Source organism: Heloderma suspectum, chromosome 1, assembly GCF_057233095.1.
Source record: "Heloderma suspectum isolate Gila_16-S chromosome 1, 16-S_ref, whole genome shotgun sequence".
NCBI classification, from domain to species: domain Eukaryota; kingdom Metazoa; phylum Chordata; class Lepidosauria; order Squamata; family Helodermatidae; genus Heloderma; species Heloderma suspectum.
In genome coordinates, this window is record NC_139458.1 from 278,469,441 (window position 1) to 278,484,011 (window position 14,571).

A 14,571-nucleotide genomic window follows, 5' to 3' on the forward strand; every position below is an offset into this window, starting at 1 on the left:
ACGGACTGGTTTAAGATTGGGAAAGGAGTACAGCAGGGTTGTATACTCTCATCCTACCTATTCAACCTGTACACAGAACTAGGGGTGCACGAAAGTCCCTTACCTGTCCTCAAAGCTTTTTGTGGTGGGGGGGAGGTGCTTCGCTGCTCCCCCCGCGAAGTTCAGGCCGGGGGGGGGAGGCTTCCCGCCTCGCCCGGCCGAAATTCAGGCCGGGGGGGAGGCTTCCCGCCTCGCCCGGCTGAAATTCAGGCCGGGGAGGAGGCGCCTCGCCTCGCCCGGCCGCGAACTAAACAGTTTAAAACAAAAACAAAACGCCCCCGTGATAGGCTACGTGACAGTTAACGTAGCCTATCACGGCTAGATCTGCAAAGTCAGCCGTGATAGGCTACGTAAATCATCACGTAGCCTATCACGGGTGACTTTAAAAAAAAAAGAAAAAAAAGCGCGTACGCAAATGGCGGCCCCCATAGGGAGCTGCCATTCGCGTTCCTTATTTGGTCGCTGTAGTCTACATAAAGGTTTACGTAGACTACGGCGAAAATAAGGGCAACGCTATTTGCGTTGCCCTTATTTTCGCCGTAGTCTACGTAAACCTTTACATAGACTACAGCGACCAAATAAGGAACGGGAATGGCGGCTCCCTATGGGGGCCGCCATTATCCGTACGCGTTTTTTTTTTTTAAGTCACCCGTGATAGGCTACGTGACGATTTACGTAGCCTATCACGGCTGACTTTGCAAATCTAGCCGTGATAGGCTACGTTAATCGTCACGTAGCCTATCACGGGGGCGGTTTTTTTTTTCTTTTATTGGAATGGCGGCGGTGGCAGCCGGTCGAAAGATCGGCTGCCGCCCCCGCCCCTGATGAAGACCCGACGAACCGCCGGCCGGACCCGCCACCGGGAGGGACATTCGCCAAAGGTAAGTCCCGTCCCGGGGGGGGGGTGCGAGGGGCGGGGGGGTGCGGAGAATTTCTCCCCGAAACTTGTTCGGGGGGCCGAACACGTTGGCGCTCGGCCCCCCGAAGTTTTGGGGAGAAATTCTCCGCCAACCCTACACAGAACACATCATACGACGTGCTGGGCTTGATGAAGCCAAGGCTGGAGTTAAAATCGCTGGAAGAAACATTAACAATCTCAGATGTGCAGATGATACCACTTTGATGGCTGAAAGCGAGGAGGAGCTGAGGAATCCCATGACGAAGGTGAAAGAAGAAAGTGCAAACACTGGGTTGCAGTTCAACCTCAAAAAAACCCCAAGATTATGGCAACCAGCTTGATTGATAACTGGCAAACAGAGGGAGAAAACGTGGAGGCAGTGACAGACTTTGTCTTTCTAGGCGCAAAGATTACTGCAGACTCTGACTGCAGCCAGGAAATCAGAAGACATTTACTTCTTGGGAGGAGAGCAATGACAAATCTTGATAAAATAGTGAAGAGCAGAGACATCACACTGACAACAAAGGTCCGCCTAGTTAAAGCAATGGTATTCCCCGTAGTAACCTACGGCTGCGAGAGCTGGACCATAAGGAAGGCTGAGCGAAGGAAGATAGATGCTTTTGAACTGTGATGTTGGAGGAAAATCCTGAGAGTGCCTTGGACTGCAAGAAGATCAAACCAGTCCATACTCCAGGAAATCAAGCCAGACTGCTCACTTGAGGGAATGATATGAAAGGCAAAACTGAAGTACTTTGGCCACATAATGAGAAGACAGGATACCCTGGAGAAGATGCTGATGTTAGGGAAAGTGGAAGGCAAAAGGAAGAGGGGCCGACCAAGGGCAAGATGGATGGATGATATTCTGGAGGTGACGGACTTGACCTTGGGGGAGCTGGGGGTGACGACGATTGACAGGAAGCTCTGGCGTGAGCTGGTCCATGAAGTCACAGAGTCGGAAGCGACAGATGAATAAACAACAACACCATTTCCTGCTCTGCCTCAGGCAGCAAAACATTTTAGGCCGGCCCTGCAGACAATCAGTGTATGCAGGAACAGCCAATCGGTACTCATAGTAAGAAGAAATAAGTCTCACATTGCATTGCAAAGCAGTCAATGTTTAAGCTGTAGCACTGTGATAAAGCAAACCCAGAGCAACTGGTTTCGATATAGTTTGACACCAGAGGGCAGCATAGTAACACAGAAATGATAAAACTGCACATACTGGACTTGCTAGAAGATGATATATTTAATTCGAGATGCTGCAGCCATGTTTGTAGCATATCCAGCTGGTGATTCATGGTGACAACTGTTACAGTTGGAAGTAGGAGATGGTTACCTATTAACACAGAAACACATAGTGCTAATGCACTGGAGAGCTACGATTGGCTACAGAGACCTGGGGGCTGTCTTCACGAGCAATTTAGTGCAACGTTAAAGCAGTCTGAGTTCCTTCACAACAGATGACGTTGTCACCAATCCGCTGCCAACCAGCCGCTTCCCTCTTGAAAAGCTGAACTTTCTGAAACTCCTTTTACTGATTTTTTTTTTACTGAAAGCGGCTTCCTGGCGGTTTTACCACTGTGTGCCTCCCCCCACCCCACATTAAATCATAGACTCATAGGGTTGGAAGGGGCCTACAAGACCATCGAGTCCAACACCCTGCTCAATGCAGGAAGTCTGATACACAGGCAGTCTCCCATCCAAGTAGTAACCGGGGCTGACCCTGCTTAGCTTCCAAGATCAGACGAGATCAGGCACATCCAGCCCTTTGTTGGGTGTGCTTCTGTGGGCACCCCATTCCCTCTTGTTTCCCCAATGGAAGTAGTTTTCCCATGAGAAAATCCTCAAGAGCTCAGCAGTGACCCCTCACATTACGGCAGTAGTGGGGACACTCGTTCACCTCAGGTAGCCTTCTTTTAATCTTTAACATATTCCCCTTTCTGTGCATTTCTTACTCAGAAGAAATAAATAAATCTCATTCCCCTGCAGTGAAATGCTGAAAGGCTAACTTTAGTAACTCACCCTAAAGTGCTCTGTCGTTTCTCCAATGAACTCTTAAATCATTATTGTGATGTTGTGCTTCTTTGATGTTCTGTAGTTTTTCTGTTGTTATTTAAAGTCCCTTCTTCACTTTATCGCAGTAATGATCTTTTGGGTTTACAGAAGCTTCTCATTGTGAGCAGGGCAGAGTGCTGGAATGGGGTGAAACTGGGGTGGGGGGAAGCTCTTGGAGGGGAGCCATCAGATGCTGCACCAGGGATTTTGGCTTTTTCAGGGAAATCAGTACATATGGGAAAAATTCGTTGTTCTCCATTCATAATAACATAGTAGCAGGGACAGCCTGAACGGGGTGGGAAACAAGCCTCTCCCATTGATTGAGCAGCCCCTGCCAGTTTGATGATGTTCAGTTCTACTCCCCACCCCCACCCCAACCAGAAGTATGTTCCTTTCAAGCACTGTGTGACCCCTGAAAACTGGATTTTAAAGGTGCCCTATACTCGGCTTATCTTGCTTCGTGTGTCCCTGATGGACCAAAGCTGATTCCATGAAAATCCGGATAATACGCCAATGTGCTTCTCATTCCGTTGTTGTGAAGATCCCCCCCCCCCACCAGTGTGTGCTCACCACCAGTTATCCACATCTCCCTTTCAAACATGGTGTTTGCTGTATGGGCATGTTAGGAAACCATCTGCCATATACCCATGAAGGGAGCCCTTCATGTGAATATTAGTAGTGGTTCTGGTGATCCAAAGGTAAGGCATCAAGGTCATCTCTCCCTCTCCTATGTGGTTTACTCTTATAGTATTTCCTTTATTTAAAAAATTAAAGATTCAATCCAGACTTAGGTCATACCTTGAGGATCCATTGAAATCAGTGAGACTTACTTAGAATAGACCCTTTGAAATCACTGGGTCCATTCTAAGTTTGACTGAAGTCTGGATCCAACCCTAAGTGTAAAGCATCTGTGTGACTTGAGGTAAATCTAAGCCAGTCAGTTTCTCATCAACAGTGGTGAGGCAGCAAATTTTGAAATGCACATGCTCATCATGACAGCGTATACCTGGAGTCTCCAATATGGTTCCCATGGGCACCTCTCTTGGCACCTGCCAGGCTCCCTGCCTCTCCTGCTGTTTATTTTATTTCTTAAGATGATGAAAATGATAACTGGGAGGCTAGCATGCTGTAAAGTGCTGACCTCCAGCGCCATCTTTATTTGTGTTCAAAAGAGTGGTTTTGTGTTTTGGAGCTCAGTCTCCACATCTGCCTTCTACTTAGGTTCTTGGGCAAGTTAGTTTTATTTTAGTTTCACCAGTTTGCCTTTGGAAAATGAGTGTCTGGGGACCAGCCACGGCCACCATGGCAACCATTTTATGAATGGGCAAGCCCCCGATGGTAGCCATTTTGTGAGTGAACTCATGCCACTCTCTCAAAATTCCAGATGTGACCACTGACGCAAAACGGATGGGGTCCCCTGGTGTAGACATACAGTCAGGGCCAGAAATATTGGAACAAGGATAACTGTTTTGACAGTTGGCCTCTGTACACCACCACATTGAAGTTGAAAGGAAACACACCCAGATGGGAGCGAAGTCAGGACTTCCAGCTGTAATTCAAGGGCTTTGACAAAAGTGGGGCACTAACCATTCAGGAAGGACAGCCAGTGGCATACACACACACCCATCATTGGTGGCTCATAAGTAATGGAACGAATGGCTGACAAGCAGCTGCATGGCCAGGTGTGGCCTGTTTCCTGGGTACCCCATGACCAGTCAAGCAGATAAAAGGCCTGGAGGTGGTTCTGAGTGTTACATGTGCATTTGGTAGCTGTTCACTGGAACCCCCAACATGAGGTCCAAAGAGGTGTCCATGAGAGTGAAGGAGGCCATCATTAGGCTGAGGAAACAAAATAAACCCATCAGAGAGATAGCAAAAACAGCGGGAGTGGCCAACACAACAGTTTGGAACATCCTGAAAAAGAAGGAATTAACTGGCAAGCTCAGCAACAGCAAAAGGCCTGGCAGACCACGGAAGACAACTAAAGTGGATGACCGCAGAATGCTGCTCATGGTGAAGAGGAACCCTTTCACAACATCTAGCCAGGTCAAGAATGCTCTTGTGGAGGTAGGCATGTCTTTGTCAACACCTGCAGTCAAGAGACAGCTTTATGAATGTAAATACAGAGGCTTCGTAACAAGGTGCAAATTACTGGTGACGCTCAAGAACTGAAAGGCCAGATTAGCCTTTGCCAGCAAACACCTAAAAAAGCCTGCCCAATTCTGGAATAAGATTCTTTGGACTGATGAAACCAAGATTAACTTGTACCAGAATGATGGGAAGAGAAAAGTATGGAGAAGGAAAGTAACAGCTCATGATCCAAAGCATACCACATCATCTGTCAAACATGGTGGAGGCAGTGTTATGGCATGGGCATGTATGGCTGCCAATGGAACCGGGTCACTGGTGTTTATGGATGACCTGACTGCTGATAAAAGCAGCAGGATGAATTCTGAAGTGTATAGAGCTATACTTTCTGCTCAGATTCAGCCGAATGCTGCCAAACCGATAGGATGCCGCTTCATATTGCAGATGGAGAATGACCCAAAACATGCAGCAAAAGCTACCCAAGAGCAAGAGTTTCTCCAGGCAAAGAAGTGGGATGTTCTTCAGTGGCCAAGTCAGTCACCTGATCTCCACCCAATAGAGCATGCTTTTCACTTCCTGAAGACAAGACTGAAGGCAGAAAGACCCACAAACAAGCAGCAACTGAAGGCAGCTGCAGTAAAGGCCTGGCAAAGCATCTTGAGGGCGGAAACTCAGCATGTTGTCATGTCCATGGGTTCCAGACTTCAGGCAGTCATTGACTACACAGGATTTTCATCCAGGTATTAAAGGCGATCCTTAAGTCTGAAATGATGTTGGTTTGTTCCATTACTTATGAGCCACCAATGATGGGTGTGTGTGTGTATGCCACTGGCTGTACCTCCTGAAGGGTTAGTGCCCCACTTTTGTCAAACCCCTTGAATTACAGCTGAAAGTCCTGACTTCACTCCCATCTGGGTGTGTTTCTTCAACTTCAGTGTGGTGGTGTACAGAGGCCAACTGCCAAAACAGTTATCCTTGTTCCAATATTTCTCGCTCTGACTGTACATACTTACAAAGAGCAGCGGTATACAGCATAATACCCAACATTAGGATTAGCATGACTATAATTCTGTGCATCATAACCTGGGAGTAAGCTCCACTGAACTCAGTGTACATTCTTCTGACTGCAGAGATTCAACTTACAAAAGATAGTCAGCCAGCTGAAATGCAGTCTTTAGCTTTTAATTAGATATTCAAACAATCTTGCAAAGAAGTGTTACCATTTACTGCTGGACTGAACTAGAAACCCCTCAAAGAAAAGGATAGAAATACCCAGCCTCTATTATTTTCCCCATTCTTTGACATAAACATCAGTTAGTGCTCCACCTTCCTGGTTGGAAGTGAGTTTCTCATGAAATACTGCCATTGATATTTGGTTGCATAAAAGCTTCAAGAGTTATTATTATACTATGAGTAGCACTATCGCACATGGTACAGCAACCTTACTGAATCTATGCAGGTCTGAGTCCAGTCAGTCCCCAAATCTTATATACGTGGTTTTGAGCCCAGCAGAGGAAAGGTAGGATAGGAACGTAAGAAAGCAAGCTATGCCAGACTTCAGATGATTTGCCATTGGCCAAATATTCCTGTCTTAGTCATGGCCATTGCTCAAGGCTGCTGAGAAGCCCATTCTTAACCTTTACACAGTGAGGGTCAGTTATATTGTGCAATATGATGCTTCCCCCGGACTGTTACCATTTCTCGCTGCAGTTGAGATGCTTCATCTTTGACTGCATCCTCACGAAACAAACCATCCTGCCTTTAGTAAGCTAGGATGTATGGGGAGTAGGGTTCAGCGTAGCTTTTTCTCCAACCCGGAGAAATGGGCATTATTCAGAGATGTCTGCAGCCCAGTCCACTGCCTCCTTTTTCAGTTGTGTATTATCATTTGGAACATTACCAAAGCTATCCGGATGAATGCATTTCTAACATGTCTTCCTAGGGTCCTCCCAGATGGTCCTAGCACAGCCCTTAAAAAATACATTGTTCAGCTATTCTGTCTTTTCCTCCTTAATGATGTTGTTGTTGTTGGAAAGAAAGAAAGAAAAAGGACACTGGAAAAATACAGGAAGGTTACAAGATGAAGACAATGTTACCTGGACTCCTATAAAACTCTGAATGAGGCAAGGTGCTTGCATGACAAAACCCTTGCCTCGAAACACCCCACAGCATGGCATTTATGGCAACTGTAGCTTCTGACAGAGTGCTTCTAGATGGAGGGGGCTCTTAGCACTAGCAATTAGAAAGCAGTGTGCAGCTGTTCCATCTTTCTCTCCTTACTGGATTTTCTGCATTAAGGGAAAAGATGGAAGAAGTGGTAAGAAAATACAGGAGGGTCACAATAAGCAGACAACGTCATCTAGACTCCCCATAAAGTTCCATGAACGAGGAAGGATGATGGCACCACAAAAGCCTCATCTGGAAGCATTCTTATGCTTGGATCCTAAAACAAGTTAACTTTAAGAAAATGCACAGAAGACTTTCTCATCTCTTCCTTACCTTCCCCCTGCAGCCAGGTGCAACCCTCCAAGCCTCTCTAGAGGGTCAGGGACCACTCCTAAATGAACTGGGATGGGGTATAGGGGCTGCTGGGGGAGAAATCACCCAAAAGCAGACTGTGGTTCAGAAAGGCTTTTCAGGTGGCTATAGAGAGGAGGAGGGGATCGGAAACTTTCCTCCCATGAACGTCCTCAAGTAAACTTGCCTTCTGCTGTTCTATGGATGCTTCCAGATGGGAGGACCCCTAGTGCCAGCAACCAGGAGGCATTGTGCAGCAATTACATCTGTTTTCCTTAATGGATTTTCTGCAGTAAGGAAAAAGGCGGAAGTGGTGGGAAAAGACGGGAGGGTTATGAGAAGACATCATCTGAACACCCAGGGAAATTCTGTAAATGAACCAGGGCAATGGCAACATAAAAGCCTCATCTGGATGCACCCTGCATCTTAACAGAGAGAGAAAGAGAGAGAGAGAGAGAGAGAGAGAAGATATGCAAAGGCCAGACTCTGTAGAAGAGATAAACTCCTAGGATTCCTCTTGACTTCTCTTAAAAGCCTACTGTTAAACTGCAAGGATTTCACGTTTTGCAGCAAAATGTTACTAGTTTAGGAGCAAGAGAAAAGCTCACAACAGATATCTTAGGATAAAACTGTCTATTTCCTTAAGCATAAAATGATGGAATAATTTCCAGTGGTGTCATACTTTATTTTTGAGAGCAAAGATGCTACAAACAAAACCCCTTGCTAGTTGGGTCACTATAAATTAGTTGTTCATTTGCATTTAATGTACTAGGAAGAAGCTTCTTTGAAATACATGTGTTCACCTTACCTTGTGCACTTTCACTATTTAAAAAGGAGGACTTGTGTAACATTATACTAATCATAGAAAAATCAAAAACACAACAGAATATGCATGTCCTCAAGTCCAACATTTAGGGAACTAAATCAAGGGTCAATTTCAAGTTAGAGATACTCACTCAGTTTTTATCATGGAGTGTTTCAGTATCAGAACACTTACATTATGGCTAATCCTGCACATGCTTATTTAGAAGTCCTGTTAAAATCAATGTAGGCAAGATTAGTGTTACAGCATGATCCAATATATATCTACTCAGAAGTTAAGTCCTACTTTCTTCAGTGGGACTTAGTACCAACTGAGCATGCATAGGACTGCAGCTGCCCGGGTGCATGAATGTATCCCCAGCTTATCATGGGGCACCATTCACTCTTTTGCTCATGCCCCACATTCACTGACTCACCCCAATTATTTCTGATGAACAGAACAGGACAAATCTCTAAGTTTAAAGCCACAAACCCCCATGGGGAAGGGCTTGAATCATAGATCATAGAATCATAGGGTTGGAAGGGGCCTAACAAGACCATTGAGTCCAACCCCCTGCTCAATTCAGGAAGCCTGATTCCCAGGCCGTCTCCCATCCAAGTACTAAGCAGGGCTGACCCTGCTTAGCTTCCGAGATCAGACAAGATCGGGCACATCCATGTGACTTTGTGACAGACAGTCAGCTAATGAATGTTATGTATGTATGTATGTATGTGTATTTCTATACCACCCAATAGCCGAAGCTCTCTGGGCAGTTCACAATAGCTCTGCATTGCACAGAACTTATAATATGCCAATAAGAAGAAACAGGTTTACAAAGATGCACTCTGACAACATTAAAGGGAGCCTAAAATGCTTCCATAATTGGTCATAGCAAATATGCAAATTGTTGATGCTTATTAATAAGTAAATAACATTTATACATAGATAAAATTTGAAACATATTACTTAAGTGAACTGCTGTCCTGTGCTGATCAAAAGGAACTATAAGCCAATGATCACACATCACAGCAACCTGTAAGCAAGCCAACGTGCTAGTGCAGCCAGCTCAATTGCTCCTGTGTGGCTTGGTTAGCATTATGTCTGAGCCAGGAACTCTGGCTTGCTCTCCCCCAACAAACCCTGGGTTAGGGCTCTGGCTTGTTGAGGGAGAGCAAGTGAGAGTTCCCGGTTCAGATGCACACCTAGCCAAGCCAGGAATGGATAGTCCCTGGTTTGTTTAGCCACTCCTGCTGGCAAGAGGAGCCAAGCAGAAGTCATTAAGCTGCATGCACCAGCCCACTGACTTGCTCACAATAACCTGTTATGTGCCAACCCTCCAAGTGTCTCTCTTTGTGGAGAAGAAAAGGATAGGGCTTGTCCCAAAACTCAAGCTGAGAGAGTTAACCAGTTTTAACTCCCGTTCATGTACTGGATACAATCTTGAAATTCACCCATATTAATAAACTTATCTCAGTTTAATTCCAGCACCAACAACCTTGAGAAGCCAGCTAAATTAATACCCAGAGCATAGGGCTGGGATTTTTAAATGACTTCAGGTGGATTTGTTTGTACAGATGAACTGGGAAATAAAATGCAAATTTAATTTCAATTTCAACCATTTCATGTGCACCCTCCTTGATTTGCAACCAGACTAGAAGGATATGCAATTGGATTGATCCTGTCATGGGATTAAGGCTTCAGTAATCATAATTAAAGCAACAGAACTTCACAAAGGGCCAACCTATAGCTGTAACCAGCCTCATTCTCAGGGGAAGTAAATTGATAACATTCATTAAGTTGATAGAGTCAACTTGCTGCCACTGAATACCTGTAGAGAAAATCTTCACTTCCGTTTATCCATATGCCTACATGCACAAACGTAAGGCTGAGATGAGTTTAAAAACATTTCTCAGACTGTGAATAGCAAAGATTTTGTGAATTGCATCAGAACATTTCCAGGCAGGTCTTTGTAAATTCCTTCAAACATCGTAATAACATGCAAACATATAAACAAAATCATGGCAGCTATCCTACACCTAACTGCATGCAAAATATCCTCCTGCTTTCCATGAACCTGATTCATGTGCAATTCAGAGTAGTACTGTGTCCAGTGAGATTGCTTTCAGCCAGAACAGGGCAGCAGCTGGAACCTGATTAACTTGGGTGAATTATTCTGGTCATCAAACCTCAATGCCAAAATCCAATCTAAACCTAAGAATATGCAAGAAAAATAGAATCTAGGTTCATGCTTTCTGTGAATAACCTTGCATTTCATTTCCTACTTCCAATTCTCAAGTTATAATGAATTAAACTCTACCCAAAACAATTGAACTAGATTAGCTCAGTGCAGTATAGCCACATTTGCAAATGGTTTGCTTTTAAAGTATAATGGAAGCCCTAAAGAACTAGTTTCCTGGTACCAAGAAACTGATTAAGACTCTTTGTAGACATTTTAAATATTTTTATTTATTTATTTATTTATTTTTATTTCATTTCTATACCGCCCAATAGCCAAAGCTCTCTGGGCGGTTCACAGAAAATATATGCCAGCCTTCCCCAATGTAGTGCTCTCCAGAACACCCCAGTTATAGCCCAACACATCTGGAGGGCACCAGGTTGGGGAAGGCTGATTGCATGCAATAGCACAAGACTTCATACTTCAAATGCAGGCACTGAATATTAACAATAACAGTTCTTTAAAAAACATAACCATAGCTAGTATATGTCTTCAAAAATAACATACTAAAATCTACATTTATGCTTTCCACTGTAGTTGTACATCTCCATTAATCTCAACACAGGATCCAGTGCATACTAAAGACCCATAGTTCGTAATCTACCACAGAACTAAGCAAGTTGAAGCCCCCTGAATTCAAGTGGTTTATGTATGCCTAGTCTATGTTCGATTATGACCATATTTCTTTACAGTAATGCAAACCATGTCTGTTAACTCTTCCCTTCTGAAGGGTAAATACTGATATTTGAAATACCTAGATTATATTTACAGCTGTACAATGCTAGTATCATATATTTCTTAAAATACCATTATAATACTTTATCAACAAAGAGTAATTCGGGTAGGCCTTAAAATAGATTGACAGACCAGTTACCCTTGTTACAGATCTTAGGTTGTATGAAATGTGTCATTCCACCAGCACAACATTTCTATCACTTCATCTTTGCGCAAGTATCAAATCCAGGACTTCAATTCCGCTTGCGCAAGGTCATTTCATTAGACTAGATGTGGCTCACACTAATTTTGCTAGTTCTGATAGCAGTTATGCAAGTGCTAGTGGAACCATGCTAGCTCTTGTAATCCTTCCACTAGCATAACATTGGATATAATCCTTAAAGTTTAAGTTTGTTCTTCATTGCTCATTAATTCCTCAGTGCTAATCTTAACGTAATTCATTTTCAGATGTGCCAAATCTTATCAATATCTTGGCCTATTCTTTTGGGGTCACAATCCACTGGGAAACTCTCCTGTGCAAGCCCTGTTGAAACAGACAAGAACCTTAATTATAATGGGACTTGCAAAAGAGAACTTCTCAATGGATTGTGCCAAGTCACTTAGCTGCAGATTATGGCTTTCTTCACATGGAGCTTTTAGCCTGTGATTGAGATTGCTCCTTCATGGAAGTTTGCAGGATCTTTACATGATGCCGTGACCCCCCCGGGTGTCTCCTGCACTAAACGCCCTTTGTTCCATTTGTAAATAGATCGCAGATAATGAGCTATCAAATTACCCCGTTGTGTTCCGCTTGAGTTCCCTCCGTGAAAAGAGGAAAAGCGGCAAGAAGAGGAGCGAGATCAATGAAAGAGAATGGAAGACTCAGATACGGGGAGAAGGGGAGGGGGGAAAGGAAGCGGGTGAAAAGGGAGTAATTGTGATCCTGCATTTAAAACGGAAGCAGAAAGCCCTGTTTTAAATGCAGGGTTTTAGGCTCATGTAGAGATGCCCTATAGGTGGTCCTTGGAGAGACTCCTCTTTGCCTGGTGGTGGAGTGGCCATGACAGAGGGGAGCAGAATGCTTCTGCTCCACCATGCAAAGAGGAGCACTGCCAAGATAACAAAAAGAGATGGTGCTTTAATTAAAACAACAACAACAGTAGCGCTGAATATGAGCCACATTATGGGCGCACAAAAGAGTTTGAGACGCGTTGTACCTAGATCTTGTAAGGTGTGTATGCATTTCTCTCTCACACACACTCATGCACACCCTATTCAGGTGTTCTGATTCTGTGCATAGTAAACACAGAATCGGAGGGAGGAGGGGGAGCGGACTAAGCCTGCCATCCTCTGTCACCCTCTACATGTAGAGGAAGACTTTCCGAATGGGAGAACCTGCTGTATCCATGGAGACTCTCTGCATGATTTCGAACCCTGATTTTCCAGGGTCCAAAAAGGTGTGGAGAGCCAAGGAGGCTCTCCCCATCAGAAAGTTGCTCTCCACATGTAGAGGGGGATGGAAACAGTGACAGAGGGGGGCAGCGGTTGCATGCTCCCCCTCCTTGCACATTTACTATACACAGAATCGGAATGCTGGAATAGGGCTACACACATACAGAAATCCAGAAACGGGGCAGGGATCAGGATATTTGGATTTCAGCAATTATTCATGGTAAGTTCATGTATGGAGGGGGATGGGAAAACAGGAATAGTTCTACACATTCTCTTTGTCAAATTCACAAACAAAATTCATTGTAATATGACAGGCAACATCATTCCACCCCCCTGAGGCTATCATTTCTACACAGTCCTCCTCATCATAAGCGTTATTTGGTTCGCCGGTACTCCATTTGTTGAAGGTCTGCATAGGAGACTGGTCAGAGTACACAAAATTGCCCTCCTTTTCTAGGTCGTTAATGCCAATGAAAACTCGGCTGAGGCCAGCTTGATTGATGTAAGAAGCAATTAGGCTATTGGTACTTTCATCCTTGGGCATGCTCAGTGTTCCTCCTCTTCCTTGGCAGTAGAGCTGGGCATCCATATACCTCTTCTCTTCTTTCACCAGCAGGTAGGTCTTATTATCGGTCTCACGCACACCAGCAACAGCTGCGGGGGAGGGCAGTGCTGAAAAGTGAGCACTTGCATTTCTATAAACCAACTTAATGCATACCACATAGGACAGACACAATAAACCGACTATAAAGCAAGCAAAGTTTGTTTAAACGCAATAGTTTATAAAGGAAGGGGGAATGCTTACATGGACATTCTTACCTTTTTTAATGAATTTCAATTCGGTTGTCAGCAGGGTCACTTGATTATCCATTTTGCCAATGGCTGTCCGTAGCGGGACACATTCACAAGGAACACCTGCAGAAATCCATGTATAAATAGACATGGGCATTTGCAAGGTAGTATGATATTGCTTGCTTACCACCCAGAAAGGTGCATGTTTCACAGCTTTGTGCCATAAACCTGCTCTCCTATCACTCCAAACCTCTAGAGAATATTCATGATAAGCTATAGTAACTAGTGAACTCCCAGATCTGAGTGAAGGCATGTATATACACAGGTGATCCAGCTGTTTACATTCTCCACACAGTCCCTCACACATATGGGATCACATGCATAAATCTTTCTGAACCTGGCTGCACTCACATTAAGCCCACATTGTCCAGCAACCATTCCTTGGTTGTGAACCGTGGGTTCTTCGTGGTTAACAAATGATGGTTTGTTAGCACAGCTGGCTTCCGACAACACGATAACCCACATTTCAACAACAAGCCACAAAGTCATCCCACATTCAACCTATACTCAATTCTCGAGTGTGGGTTATCGTGATGTCTGAACCCAGTCAATGTCAACATGTGTGTTAAACCACATACAAAGTTGCATAAAGGTTTATCTTGTGACACCTTCTTAGAGTGCTTATAAGAAACTTACACCATTTACATAATCTCACAGTTATAGCCTTTTAGACATTATTAAAGCCAGTGGTTATATGATTTACCTGGATCTCCATTAGGACCAGGTGGACCTACATCGCCATTATCTCCTTTTACTCCTAAGAAAGGCAAAAATTAATAAGCTTCTCAGTAAATAGACCAAATCTATTGTTTCTATTTGACCTTAACATACTGCCTCCAAAATGCTAGGATGGTACCTTAAGCCCTATGCTCAATGAAATCAATGTATCGTACTCCTGCATAAATGTGTTTTAAGATC

At 44.3% G+C, this 14,571-nt stretch overlaps 1 protein-coding gene across 4 annotated transcripts in view; it reads right to left on the reverse strand.

Moving 5' to 3' along the window:
* Window positions 1-10,889: 10,889 nt before the first annotated feature.
* Window positions 10,890-14,571, reverse strand: part of COLEC11 (collectin subfamily member 11) — a 29,297-nt gene continuing 25,615 nt past the window's right edge. For 2 of the 4 annotated variants that reach the window (XM_084826709.1, XM_084826708.1), the window contains 3 exons: window positions 14,357-14,410; window positions 13,621-13,716; window positions 10,890-13,473 (listed from right to left, as the gene is read on the reverse strand). In XM_084826709.1, coding sequence (XP_084682835.1) covers window positions 13,064-13,473; window positions 13,621-13,716; window positions 14,357-14,410 — 560 coding nt within the window. In that variant the 3' untranslated portion in view covers window positions 10,890-13,063. The remainder of the gene's footprint in view (window positions 13,474-13,620; window positions 13,717-14,356; window positions 14,411-14,571) is intronic. The other 2 variants (XR_014786560.1, XM_084826710.1) reach the window with 2 other exon arrangements.